This window comes from Artemia franciscana, chromosome 16 (assembly GCF_032884065.1).
Source record: "Artemia franciscana chromosome 16, ASM3288406v1, whole genome shotgun sequence".
NCBI lineage: Eukaryota > Metazoa > Arthropoda > Branchiopoda > Anostraca > Artemiidae > Artemia > Artemia franciscana.
The window spans coordinates 4,508,452-4,523,959 of NC_088878.1; the positions used below are offsets into that span (position 1 = coordinate 4,508,452).

The window sequence follows — 15,508 nt, forward strand, 5'->3', positions numbered from 1 at the left end:
AATTAACATGATTAGGGCTTTCATTTTTAAAACTTTAATAAATCAAATGATATTAACATTTTAACGAATAAATATAGAGACATGGACATTAAACTGACAATGCACATTCATTTGTATTTTTTTTCAGTAAAGTACAAATTATGTTTTGGCTTTTAAGAAAGCACGTTCGTTTTCGGTTTCATTTATTAATTGATGCGGATTTGTGATAGTTCTATGCTTGGTAGATTATTTCATCTTATTTTTGCTAATTTTTGGTTTAATGGGTTAATTTTTGGTTTAAATAAATAATCTAATAGTTATATTCATTTTGTAATTTTTTAAATTTTGTTATAATTAAAACAAAGTAGAGCCTGTAGTTAATAAATGAAAGGAATTAATAAATTATTAATTAACTAATAAAATAAAACAAATAAAAAATAATAAAATAATAATAATTAAAAAAGAAAATATTAATTAATTAATTGAAAATAGTTTTATTAATAAATGAGTTTTGTTAAGATTTGGCCTGATAATTTTTGGGAAGCAGGAAGGGGGTTGTTGCTGATCAAGATTTTGCCCCGGGCGAAAGAGGGGCCAGAACCTCACTGGTTTCACGCAAACTTTAATGTTTAACATGCCGATGGCATGTTCATAGTTTTTACCCTCGATTTGTTGATTCGATTATATTCGATTATATTCGATGATTCGATTATATTCGATTTCGATTATTTTGAAAGCTCTATTGCGTCAGGAGCTGAGTTTCGCTGCGCTAGCCGGTTTTAACTACCCCTGTGGATTCTATAATGTCTTTAGTCCAAGTTGGATCACGTCAGTCCAAGTTCTTAGACATCATTTTACGAGTTCAAGGAGCTCTGCAGTGGTTTTCAAAATATTATACTATATATTAATATATATATATATATATACATAGTTGGTTATATATATATATATATTAGTTATACTATATATATAATATTAGTTAATAATTAGCTAATGAAATCAAGAATATAAGACGGATAATTTTTATCACGAGTCTGAAAATGCCCTCTATGCATAACTTGTCCCATTTTTCCCATAATTTTAATTTTGTTTGATTTTGTGTTGTTGTGTTTTTCGTACGTATTTTATTTAGTTAGCTTATTAAGCCCCTTTATTACCAATAATTTGTTTCGTTTGTTGAAGTATTTCATTTTTCTTTTGTAATGTCATTTATGTATTTTATATACTCATGTTAAATAAGTAAATAAGCATCTTATCCTATGGGCCGGCCTTTTTTTTTAATTAATTTCATTCCCATTTTCATGAAGACATTAACAAAATTTTACTACCTCACTTATAAGTGGTAGATAACTATGGACCCTTAGTGATTTTCAAAACGAAGTCTTAAGCTCCTTTTTACAATGTCTTTGAGCTAAATATTAAATGTACAGCAGTGTCATATGCTCTAGAAATCAAAACATATATTATAATTTAAGCAAAGATAAGAAACTTACATTTAAAAATATAAAAGTTTTAAGAAAATTTAGTTTTTCTTGTTATTTGGCTGATAATAAATGTAGCTGTTCCAATTTTTTTATTGTTTTGAAAGAAATGGAATGAAAGCAAATGAAATGAAATTGAAAATCTGAATGAAGTGAAATGGAACAAAAACAGAAGTAGTGACAAGACAAGAAAAACAAACAGTATTACATAGTTTTATTTTAGATAAAACTTTACCGTATAATTTTCGCATAAAACAGCCCCCGCTCCCAAAACAGGGTCCTTTTCATTAAAATTATATAAAGCTTATGTTATGCAAAAAAAACCTTTCAATTTTTGGGTTTCAAAATTTTTAACATTATTTTTCAGCCATGAAGCCGAATTTAAGAAAGGACATTGCACTTCGGTAGCTGGATTTCATGTAGCCCCGTAAATATTTTATTTGCGAAAACAAGATCCAAATCTGTTTCATAGCATAGTTGAATGAGGTAGGCGCTCTTAAGAGCCAAGATTATTATGGTAAGAGCCTGCGTCATATTACCATACACATTTCTAGCACCAAGAATGATCTTGACAATATTAAACTCACTTAAACATACCCAAAATCAGTTTAATGCTATTCTCCTTTTTTTAAAATACACCTCCTATCAATAATTACCTTCGCATACCAAATTTAAATACGGTTAAACTGCTTGGCGTGCAGTTGGACAATGGAAGTCCCACACTTCTCAAATATTTAAATCTGGTAACTTTCTCCACAAATCTTTCTTCCTTCTTAAACAGTTTTCCATATCAATCCAAAACCTTAAAATATTTTATTGCTCTTAAATAAGATCCTGTACTGAATATAAGGCCCTGTCTGGTACCCTGGATTGACCAAAGACCATTGTTTTAAAATTGAAAGTATTCCAAAAAGAGCAATAAAAATTATACTAGGGACGTCCTATACAAACATACAATGAAGGTTTGGCTAGACTTGAACTTGCTACATTAGAATCATGACGTCAGATCCTTATCAAAAACTTTGGTCACAAGCGCCTTAGTTCTGACTATGATCAACGTTTTCTTCCCCCCTTGAAAGAAAATCCCCCAATTCGTCCTAATACAAGACTTAATGCTCGTAGAGCTCCAAATACACAACTTGACCTGTGTCCCCAAATGTTGACCATGAGGTACAAAACAATTTTGTCCCCTATTTTGTTTCCCATCTTAATATATTAATGTTAATATAATTTAATCTTAATATAATTAATATGTTTATCCCCTAGCATCTGCTTTATCATTGCAATTGTTCTGACGTGCTTATGCTAGTTTTTATGCTATTTTAGCCAATAAATCATATTCTATTCTGAAAAGAAGAATCACGTAAAAGCAAATAACTTTCCCACTTCCTCCTGATCCCACTTCCCCATTACACTTGCTGGCTGAAGGGCAATGAAATGGAGATCAATGCCACCGATTTGGAGGATAAAGTCAGGTATAACATTCTCACCCCGTTCCTGAGGCTTATGACATTATCTTCAACTCTTAATCATAATTAATAGATCTGGTCCTGAGCCTTGTTTCCTTTATTGGAATTATTTTTCGTTCTGAGCAGTTACATTTCTCTTTAATAGCTGAATTTCAAGACACCTGAAGAAAAAAAACAATCTTTTTGAGTGCAAATCCTCGGTCCGTCTTTGTTACAAATCAGTGTTGAAAGGTGGAGGGGCCACTTTGAGCACCTCTAACCAGGACTCTTAAGGTGAAGAACTGCGTCACATCACTATGTTCATTTCTAGCACCAAAAAGGATCACGCAAGAGGATACATCTTTCCCAACTTTTTCCTGATTCCAAACCCTATGTCATTATCCCTTACCAGCCTTACCATAGGGCTGGTAAGGCATTAGCCTTACCAGCAACCAGTTCTTAACCTTACCAGCGAAAAGCAGTTCTCCTCTTCTTATTGGTTTCCTGGGTCGTGTCCTTGGTCCTTGCATAAGAGGTCTTTCTTGGGGCAGTAGTAGATAATTTTTTGCTTCATCAACTAAATCTCGACATACATCATCTGCTTTAATTAGTGGATCTGTGCTCACTGTGTTGACAAGAAATTTGGGGGTTAACAATGGCAGTCTCACGTGTTGAAGAATCTGTAACAGGAGCAGATTTAAAAGATTTATAGTTAATAACAAAAAACGCAATTTAGAATGAATTCTGATATCAATCTCGAGATTTTGTGGGGAGAGGGAGAGCAAATCTCACCTCCAAACATACCTGGAAACATGGCAAACATGTAAGGCCATATCCGGGAGGCACTGAGTTTCACCCCCCCCCCCTCGAAAGTTTGTATTTGACTCGTAAAAACATAGAAATAAAGCATATAAACGATTTTTTGTGTGTTTTTTAAAGGTAGTTACTGTAAACCCGCCCCCACCCCAAACAAAAATTCTGGACACGCCCTTGTAAACATGCCATTTAAAATACTTGGTGTCGCCATCATTTGATCATAATTTTCAAAAAGATACAATAATGTTCGGTTTTGACATTATATTAAATAAAAAAAACAAGTTTTTTGAAATGAAAGTAAGGAGCGACATTAAAACTTAATACGAACAGAAATTACTCCGTATATGAAAGGGGCTTTTCTTCATCGACACCCCGCTCCTTATGCTGAAATTTTTTATTGTTTTAAAAAGTAGAGTTGCGAAAAAGAATCAAACTTTAGCGCAAGGAGTGGGGTGTCGAGGAGGAAAAGCCCCTTTCATATACGGAGTAATTTCTGTTCGTTTTAAGTTTTAATGTCGCTCCTTACTTTCATTTCAAAAAACTTGTTTTTTTTATTTAATTTCTGAAAGTTTTTGAATTAATGCATGTCTGATTTTGGCTCTCCGTACACAAATTATTAAAATGAAATTTGCATATTAATTCTTTTTTTTGGGCTAAATGGTTTTCTCTTAGTTTTGATCAGACGATTTTGAGAAATAAGGGATGGGGAAGGAGGCCTAGTTGCCCTCCAAATTTTCGGTTACTTAAAAAGGCAACTAGATCTTTTAATTTTTAACGAACGTTTTTATTAGTAAACAAAATACGTAACTTAAGAATTAACTTACGTAACAAACTTTTATATTCTTATATTTTTGATTATATATATGAGAGGGTTGGTCCCCTCGTTAATACCTTGCTCTTCACACTAAATCTTGTTTTGTCCCAATTCTTTAAGAATGACCCCTGAATCAGAAAGGCCGTAGAATAAATAGTTGAAATTACTTAAAATTTTTTTAGCATAAAGAGCGAAGTATTTATCTCCTCCTAAATACCTCGCTCTTTATGCTAAAGTATTTTTAGAACCCCTCATATGCGTAATAATCTCTGTTTGTTTTAAGTTTTAATGCTTCTCCTTACTTTCAATTGAAAAAACTTTTTCATGTTTATATTTTCATTGTTTTTTTTTTATAGTAATGCTAGACAGTCTTGCGCCCTTTTCATTGAATTTCTCTTCCCCCATTAAATATTCCTCCAAGGAAAGATCCTCCCATATAGCCCCCTCCCCTGAACCCCACACCCAAACCAAAAAAAATCCCCTTGATAACGTCGGTACACTTCCCAGTAACTATTACTGTATGTAAACATTGGTCAAAGTTTGTAACTTGCAGCCCCTCCCCAGGGACTGTGGGGGGTAAGTCATCCCCAAAGACATAGTTATTATGGTTTTCGACTATGCGGAACAAAATGGCTATCTCAAAATTTTGATCCGTTGACTTTGGGGAAAAATGAGCGTGGGAGGGGGCCTAGGTGCCCTCCAATTTTTTTGGTCACTTAAAAAGGGCACTAGAACTTTTTATTTCAGTTAGAATGAGCCCTCTCGCAACACTCTAGGACCACTTGGTCGATACGATGACCCCTGAAAAAAAAAAACAAATAAACACGCACCCGTGATTTGTCTTCTGGCAAAAAATACGAAATTCCACATTTTTGTAGATTGGACCTTGAAATTTTTCTATAGGGTTCTCTGGTACGCTGAATGCGATGGTGCGATTTTCGTTAAGATCCTATGACTTTTAGGGGGTGTTACCCCCTATTTTCCAAAATAAGGCAAATTTTCTCAGGCTCGTAACTTTTGATAACAAAGACTAAATTTGATGAAACGTATATATTTAAAATCAGCATAAAAATCCGATTCTTTTGATATATCTTTTAGCATCGAAATTCCGTTTTTTAGAGTTTCGTTTACTGTTGAGCCGGGTCGCTCCTTACTACAGTTCGTTACCACGAACTGTTTGATTCCCATATTCGGTTAAGTTTCACTCTAATTGTTATGGGAATATTCCAACCCGCTTGGAAGTGCGTCAAGGTGGTGTTCTTTCACCGTATCTTTTCAGTATTTGTATCCGCAGTGTGTTATACAAAATTATGCCCTTTCTTTTTTGTAATTTGGTAAATGTCTCTTGTATTGCATATGTGGATGATATACTTCTAGATCTAGCCTCTCGAATTCCGTATCATCTATTTCAAAACATTTCAAAACTGTTGGTCTGTCATTGAATATTGATAAGTGTGAGTACCTAGTCTTTAATGCAAAGTCTATGCCCATTTGAAATCCGCGTTCTAACTTCTCCATCCATTGTGTCTCTGATTTGCGGCGGTCAAGCATTCATATTTATTGGAATCTACTAGCTTTTAGGATCAATATTGTATGGCATATTAAAGAAAACTTAAAGCGGGTTATGGTAAAATAGTAGCTAATCGTGGTCATTATTATCAAAAAGCGCTTGCATTGCTATACACTAGTTTTTGCGACCATTCAATACTTTTCCTATCTGGTATTTCACCTATCCTGAAAAAAGACAAGATCTGACTGAATTGTGTATGTTATATTTCCGCTATTGTAAGTTTCTGTTTCATTTACCCCGGTCTTATAGGAAAAAGAAAATAATTCGGTATTTCGGGGCTTCTGACATTATTACTCCTTTGCGGTAATTACGCTCAAAATTGCAAAGGATTATATTCTTTCTCTGGGCCCCTTCCACCTCTTAGTTCGTTTATTTTCCCGTTAGTTTTCACCTGTTTTCGCTTTATAGTTGTGTTATCCCTTAGCAGTTCTTTCGTTAGTTGAGTTATGGTTGTGGTATATATGTTTTATCGCTCGTATAGTTGTGTTATTTTCAAATTATACTCCATAATATAGAGGCTCCGAACACCCAGCATTGTATATTAAGCTCTGAATTTGACGTTTTTTTCTAACGTGACCAGATTCGTCCTGCGCCCTTTTCATTGAATTTTTCTTCCCCCATGACATATTTCTCCAAGGAAAGATCCTCCCACAGAGCCCCCTCCCCTCAACCCTACCCCCAAAACCAAAAAAATCCCCCTGAAAACGTCTGTACACTTCCCAATAACCATTATTATATGTGAACACTGGTCGAAGTTTGCAACTTGCAGCCCCTCCCCCAGGGACTGTGGGGGAGTAAGTCATCCCCAAAGACATAGTTTTTATGGTTTTCGACTATGCTGAACAAAATGGCTATCTCAAAATTTTGATCCGTTGACTTTGGGAAAAAAAGCGTGGGAGGGGGCCTAGATGCCCTCCAATTTTTTTGGTCACTTAAAAAGGGCACTAGAACTTTTCATTTCCGTTAGACTGAGCCCTCTTGCGACATTCTAGGACCACTTGGTCGATACGATGACCCCTGAAAAAAAAAAAAATAAAAAAAAAAATAAACACGCACCCGTAATTTGTCTTCTGGCAAAAAATACAAAATTCCACATTTTTGTAGATAGGAGCTTGAAACTTCTACAGTAGGGTTCTCTGATACGCTGAATCTGATGGTGTCATTTTCGTTAAGATCCAACAACTTTTAGGGGGTGTTTCCCCCTATTTTCCTAAATAAAGCAAATTTTCTCAGGCTCGTAACTTTTGATGGGTAAAACTAAACTTGAAGAAACTTATATATTTAAAATCAGCATTAAAATGCGATTCTTTTGATGTAGCTATTGATATCAAAATTAAATTTTTTAGAGTTTTTACAGTTCGTTACCACGAACTGTGAATCACGAAATGTGAATCAATTGAAATCTGTTCACGGATTGATATCACGTGGATTTTTAGTGCTTTGGTATTATACTATTATGATACTAGGATCTCTTTTTAAAATGGCGCTGTCCATAGAGTAAAAACTCCCCCCCCCCAAAGCTTGATAGGCTAATTTTTTGATGGCCAAAAGTCTAAGGGATATCTACCTAGGTGACATAAAGTAGAAGCGTACAATGATAAGACTCGAGATGCTTCCAATGAATAAAAACTACCAATCATATACTGCAAGTGAAGTTTATGGCTAGGACTTGGAAAGCACAGGATGGTTGGCCCCCAACCCCCCATTGCACTTCCTGGCTTAAGGGCCAAGAAACGGAGATCAGCACTGCCGGTAGGGACTGTAAAGTTTATCGCCGTATAATTTTTACCTTTACTTGGGAAGAGGGAAGTGAATTCCACAAGGAAAGTGAAAGTCAAGGCGTCACAAAAAGAACATGTAGTAAGAGAGGGAAACAAGCGGGAAAAGAAGCAAAAAGAATTAAAATATAATGGTAAATATAATATTAAAAAATAATGGTAAATATAACATATAACGAATAACTGTAAAATCTAAAAACCTCACAATATTAGTTAAAATAGTAGGCTAGAGATGAAAAATGGTAGCTTTGGGGGATAACTTGCTAGGACATGGCAACCATTAGTGCTGTCTCTTGTGGTACTAATGTACCACTGTATGTGTTGCATCATGACTTATTGACACGAAATGCTTGACATTGTTTGCTAATCGTGATGATCGAGGTGAGCATAGACTAGGTGGAGGCGTTGCCTTGTACATACGGAAAGACATCCCTTGCAAATTATTACCGGAATTATTTGATCCTGCTCATGAAGTAATCTGGGCTATTTGCAAACTTAAATCTCTTCCCCGGCGCTTTTCTTGTATTATAGTTGCTTCAGTATATTACCCGGAAAGTGCAAGAAACCGGGGTGACTTGGTCTTCTACCTCCAAACGACTGTTGATCACCTGAGAAGTATATACTGTAGCCCTGCTTTTATTATAGGAGGAGACTTTAACCAAACCAAGAAGAGTTGGTTATCATCTTGTTTGTCTTTAAAACAAGTAGTACACATACCCACCCACTCTTTGGGGGGCATATTGGACCTTATACTCACAAATTGTGATGATTTTTACTCCCCTCCCTTTTCTCTTGGTCCCGTTGGTATGTCAGACCACAACGCAATTCTTTGGAAAGCAAGAGAGTCTTTACCAAAGCCCAAACTATCCCGTGCACCTGTTCGTCCTTGTACGGAGTCGGCCATCTGTGAATACGGTCGATGGATTGGCACATATGACTTCCCCGAAGTGTACAATGCCGGGCTCTTGGAAACTAAGGTATCCGATTTCAATGCCACGTTATACAGTCAATACCTAAAGATCTTTACAACAAAATCATTTGTTGTTAGTGAATATGACAAACCATGGATATCTCCAGCTATTAAATCACTAATAAAAGAGAGGTCCCGCCTCTACTCCCATGGTGATATAATCAACGGTAAGAAATTGCGAAATCGAATAGTCTCTTTGGTAAAGAAAGCCAAAGCTCGGTATGGTCGTGAAACCATGCCCTCCCAATTACTTACTTCAGACCCCAAAAAGTGGCACAACGCTGTGAAAAAGGTGGCCGGCCAAGCTTTTGACAGCAGTGTAAAGATCAGCAATGATGGCGGGTTCTTAATCAGTGCAGAAGAAGTGAGTGAATTCTTCCCCAAGATCTGTACTACCTATCCAACTATTACGGCTCATGAAAAGTCCACCATACTTGAAAAATGTGAGCCTGAGAACAACATAATAGTCAGTGAGTTTGATGTTTACACGGAATTACGGAAGATCAAACCGAATACATCTTCATACCCTGGTGAACTACCTGCCAAACTGCTACGTGAACATGCAGCCTTCATAGCATTACCACTGTCCAGCATCATTAACGAGTGTTTTGCTTCTGGCTTTTTCCCGTCACAGTGGAAAAGGGCCTATATTAGAATTATTCCGAAAAAGCGCGCCCCTAGTGCATGCGACGATCTCCGCCCGATCTCACTTACACCTTGTTTGGCGAAAGTAACTGAGGCCTTTTTACTCAAGTTTCTTCTGAAACAAATTCATGGGCGTATTGATAAATTCCAGTACGGTGGACTCCCCAAGTGTAGTGCTACAATCTACCTAGTACGGATGTTTGACTGCGTCCTCCAATGGCTTGAAAAAGGTAGCTGTTTCGTCGACATTTGCGCAGTGGATTTCCGAAAGGCCTCTGACCCAATCCGCCACCGGACTGCAGGCATGAATCTCCAGGAAATGGGGGCCAAACGATGCACCCTTGGCCTTGTACTTGACTTCTTAACTGGCCAAAAACAAAAAGTCTTTGCACTCCACGAAAACGATTTGGATTCATCATGGTCAGATTCTTCTTGCGGGGCCCCACAAGGCACGAAATTAGCTGGAATAATTTTCCTGGCTGTAATTAATTCCCTGCTTAACCATCACGACGACCGTTACAAGTTTGTAGATGATCTGTCCATAGTGCTCGCTTACCTGGTCGGAAACACTATCATAACAAAGCAGTTTTCAGACCAGTTATTTGATCAGCTAAAGACCGAATGCTCAAGTCATGATCTTTCCATTAACGTAGCCAAGTCGAAGATAATTCGTTTCAACCCTCTGAAGCGGAATATAGATATGCCTCTAGTCCCTTTCCCGATTGTGAACGAAATAAAAATCTTAGGAGTAACTTTCACTAGTGACTGTAGTTTCAGTGCCCATATTAATTCAACCGTCCACAAGGCTAATGCAAGCCTTCAGACACTTACCAAAATGAGGCGTTTTAGGTGTGATACTAAAAGCCTTCTCCATGCCTACACGTGTTATGTTCGCCCGTTGCTCAAGTACGCATGCCCGGTGTGGGGTCCATCTGCTATCCGCGCAGCGTACCTATTACGCGACATAGAGTGCGTCCAGAAAAGAGTAACAAGGATTATACTCCGAGACCGTGGCATACCCTACGATCAAGCCCTCGCTAAATTAAATTTATCTCCACTTAAAGTCCGGCTGGAACACCTTATTCACCTATTGGGAAAATTCATCCTAGCCAATAAGAGCCACCGATCTTTACTACCCGAACCAGCCCCTCCCAATAGCCGAACTCGATTACGAAACAAACTTGTACCCCCTAAAGTACGAACCAATCGATACGCAAACTCATTTGTGCCTTTTTTCACATCAGTTTTTAATGCTGAGTTATAGTGTGTGATTTTTGTTTAAATGTATGATTTTTGTGAAAAAACTGAATTTAGCTCTATGCTACGATAGTTTTTAAATATACCGATCTCTCTCTCTCTCTCTCTCTCTCTCTCTCTCTCTCTCTCTCTCTCTCTCTCTCTCTCTCTCTCTCTCTCTCTCTCTCTCTCTCTCTCTAGTGTAAACAATTTCATAAATAAAAACTTTTCTTATTTTATAGGTGTAGTTTTTTTATGGCAAAAGATAAAAGCGTTTCTGATAATTTTAATTATACCATCAAGTTATGTGTATATGCTCGACGGTAAAACTAGACCCCTTCTTGGGCAAATATGATAGCCTAAATTTTACCTATTATTGCGACAGAAGTAGACAACCTTCTCATGGTGTTCAATTGATTGGTAAGCACAAACCAAGACCTATTATTAACAATCTCAGTCACCATCCACACATTGGCTTTACTACCCAGCGTCTGACCTTGAGGCAAAGTATTTTTAGATTACACTGCTGAGGTTGTAAGGATTAAAGCCAGTAATTTCTGCCAAAATAATGCCAAGGGGATCAATCCTCCACGGCAAATGAAGCACAATTGCAGATAAAAAAAATGCATCAGAGGCAGGAGAAAGAAGTTATCTAGCTAGTACCACTTCTTATGATCAAGTGCCTCTTGCCACTGATGGCTGGTGGATGATTCTCCACTCGTTTCTTAGGAACGAATGTGGCCTGCCAAAACTGGTCCTTGTAAACATGCCATTTAAAATACTTGGTGTCGCCATCATTTGATCATAATTTTCAAAAAGATACAATAATGTTCGGTTTTGACATTATATCTTATATCAATTGAAATCTGTTCACGGATTGATATCACCCGGATTTTTAGTGCTTTGGTATTATACTATTATGATACTAGGATCTCTTTTTAAAATGGCGCTGTCCATAGAGTAAAAACTTCCACCCCCCCAAAAAAAAGCTTGATAGGCTAATTTTTTGATGGCCAAAAGTATAAGGGATATCTACCTAGGTGACATGAAGTAGAAGCGTACAATGATAAGACTCGAGGTGCTTCCAATGAATAAAAACTACCAATCATATACTGCAAGTGAAGTTTATGGCTAGGACTTGGGAAGCACAGGATGGTTGGCCCCCAACCCCCCATTGCACTTTCTGGCTTAAGGGCCAAGAAACGGAGATCAGCACTGCCGGTAGGGACTGTAAAGTCTAACGCCGTATAATTTTTACCTTTACTTGGGAAGAGGGAAGTGAATTCCACAAGGAAAGTGAAAGTCAAGGCGTCACAAAAAGAACATGTAGTAAGAGAGGGAAACAAGGGGGAAAAGAAGCAAAAAGAATTAGAATATAATGGTAAATATAATATTAAAAAATAATGGTAAATATAACATATAACGAATAACTGTAAAATCTAAAAACCTCACAATATTAGTTAAAATAGTAGGCTAGAGATGAAAAATGGTAGCTTTGGGGGATAACTTGCTAGGACTTGGCAACCATTAGCGCTGTCTCTTGTGGTACTAATGTACCACTGTATGTGTTGCATCATGACTTATTGACACGAAATGCTTGACATTGTTTGCTAGTGTAAACAATTTCATAAATAAAACCTTTTCTTATATTATAGGTGTAGTTTTTTATGGCAAAAGATAAAAGCATTTCTGATAATTTTAATTATACCATCAAGTTATGTGTATATGCTCGACGGTAAAACTAGACCCCTTCTTGGGCAAATATGATAGCCTAAATTTTACCTATTATTGCGACAGAAGTAGACAACTTTCTCATGGTGTTCAATTGATTGGTAAGCACAAACCAAGACTATTATTAACAATCTCAGTCACCATCCACACACTGGCTTTACTACCCAGCGTTTGACCTTGAGGCAAAGTATTTTTAGATTACACTGCTTAGGTTGCAAGGATTAAAGCCAGTAATTACTGCCAAAATAATGCCCAGGGGATCAATCCTCCACGGCAAATGAAGCACAATTGCAGATAAAAAAAATGCATCTGAGGCAGGAGAAAGAAGTTATCTAGCTAGTACCACTTCTTATGATCAAGTGCCTCTTGCCACTGATGGCTGGTGGATGATTCTCCACTCGTTTCTTAGGAACGAATGTGGCCTGCTAAAACTGGTCTGAACCTGACGGGCGGGGTAGTCGGTATGAGAAAAAAACAACCCTGGAATTCAAATTCTACCGAGAAAGTCTTCTCTATAAAGGGAAGAAAATAAATAGTCAAACAGTATCAAAAAACACTAAGCCCAGGGAAGAGGGGATCAAATTCTTGCCAGCTTATAAAAGTATATAACAATTGTTTCAATTCAATCCTAATCATTCTGTACCTGAGGTAAGCAGATTCACCTTCCAGTAATATTGTATTTAATCCAGCCATTATAATCATGCCATCCGTTTCATTATATGGAGTCTAGTGACATTTTACGTGAATGCTTCAAGAAGTGTTTGATGGTGTTTCATTTTATGAATTCACAGGTAAGTGCAATACTTTGGATTTTACTGTGCACATGATGTACCTGCGCTAGTGTTTGCTATTTTGGTTAACAAAACAACTTATTTATCTATTTACATCATTATTGTTGTATTTATGGCCTGATAAAGTCATCAAAAATCAAACAGCAGGAACTGCGATAATTCGAACATGTCAAAAGTATGGCCCTAGACCACTTCCCGAAAATCACGTACAACTGTACGTGATTGAAAATCACGTACGTACGTGATTGAAAATCACGTTTTCTGATTGAAAGTTTTCAATCAGAGGATTGAAAACTTTGACCGACAGTGCATTGAATAGCTATCCAGAGCGGCACAAGAGAATTCGTCGCTTCCAGCCCTCTCAAAAGGAATGGCTCCAAGACATCCCGCGAGGATGAACGCGACTAAAGTGCTTGTTTTAAACAGTACATGCTATTTATTATCTATTTCCACGCAAATTGCAATTACTAAAATATGTTTACTGTGCAGAATGGATTATCATTCTACATTGCTGACTTGTCTGAGGCCAACCTGAACCCTATTGAGTTTTCAATTATTTTTCGTATATAATTTCTACCACGCTGCTTTTCCATTTACGAGATTTTAAGAAAGTTTAAGAGAGAAAAACGAATTTAATTTAAACCCGTTGATTAAATCCCTTCTTGATTTCAATTGAACCCGTTTTTCTCTCTTAAACTTTCTCAAATTCTCAAATATTTTTCAGCCTGTAATAATACAATAACTTATCTGAAGCCAGCCTATCTCAATAAAGTCTTAGACATTTCTTACCTGGGGTAGGCAGATACGCCTTTCAGTAACATTGTATTTAATCCATCCCATTGCTGCATTAAAAACTTGCTCTTCAGATCGAACGTTCAATTCGTCGGAGGAAATTATGTCTATGAGTTGATTAGGAGGTAAAAGCAGAAATTCTTCACTTTCAACAACCTAGAAAAGATGCAAGTTCGATTTGATACAAGTATTGCACCTGTCTATCAGTGGCGTAGACTATAAATATTAAAAAAAAAAACCATAAAAACTAGTACCCATAAAATATTCAATGCAGATACCAAGACCCCATATTCGGACTTCTTCTGAGACTAACTGGCAACTACGATCCTGTCGACCATAGTGGCAATCACTTAAAACTTTAAGGGGGTGGAGGATCGTTAATAAATTCGAGGATGGCAGAGGAGTTTAATATGTCATGACAGTGCGTTTATAAGTTCCACTTTCTGGGATAGAACCACGAACCTTTTCCCCAGGTATAGGACTGATAGTCTAAACCAGCGGTTCCCAACCAATTTTGGACCATGTCCCATATAGGCATTTCTATAATCCTGATGCACCCCCCTTGTGATATTTAAATTTTGCTATTCAAATTTTAATTGTATTCACCTGAAGGAAGCTTAAAAGGTCATTAACTTGATATCTTTTTTTGGATTGTCTTCTACGCATATTTTATACTAACGAAAAATATTGTCTGAATGCAACACATTTTGTACGAAGTATAACTTCATTACAATACTATCATGCACCTTTTTTCCTCTTTAAATGGATATGAATGCAACGTCATTCGTGTGAAAAAATATTGTTTATTTTTCAAAATTAAGGCTCTGAAGCATAGTCTGCTGAAGATTGCACATCCTGCCTATGACCCACAAAAATATTACCATGCTCCAACGGTGGGGCTTCGACTCCACGTTGGGAATCATGGGTCTAAACAGAATGGCTTTTCAACCAAAATACCCAGAATTTACATATTGTATTTTAAAGCATCCCGACAGGTAGGGTAGAATGCATAGACACTTTGGGGGAGGGAGGAGGGTTGATCCACCCCATATTATACCATCCTTTATAATTAAACATATTTGTAACTACCAAAACAAACCCAGTAGCACTTTGCATTGGTTAATTAAATGCATCTTATACAAAAGAGATATTCCGAACAACTACCATAGATAGTAACTTTGGACAGAAAGACAGACCGTTTCAACTATACACAAAATTCCAACAGAAATTCATCTTAATCATCATTTCTTATGTTGCAAAAACTGAAAAAATGTACCAAACTTGCAATTAGTACTGGAGTTGTTAATTATTAGTAAGGCACATAGTTTACAATAACAATGATTTATCAATGGACTAATGCCCAGAAGTTATACTGATAGTAGGTGGCAATAATGAACCTATGGATTAAAGTCCATAGATTATAACAAAAATAATTTTAATACAATATAATAATTCAT

At 36.7% G+C, this 15,508-nt stretch overlaps 1 protein-coding gene across 1 annotated transcript in view; it reads right to left on the reverse strand.

The window, feature by feature from the left end:
- The window catches only part of LOC136036930 (kelch-like protein diablo), a 63,375-nt gene that overhangs the window by 31,257 nt on the left and 16,610 nt on the right, over positions 1-15,508 (reverse strand). Inside the window, exons 4-5 of the mRNA XM_065719316.1 lie at positions 14,049-14,207; positions 3,378-3,588 (exon numbers count right to left, since the gene is read on the reverse strand). Of these exons, the coding sequence (XP_065575388.1) occupies positions 3,378-3,588; positions 14,049-14,207 (370 nt within the window). The remainder of the gene's footprint in view (positions 1-3,377; positions 3,589-14,048; positions 14,208-15,508) is intronic.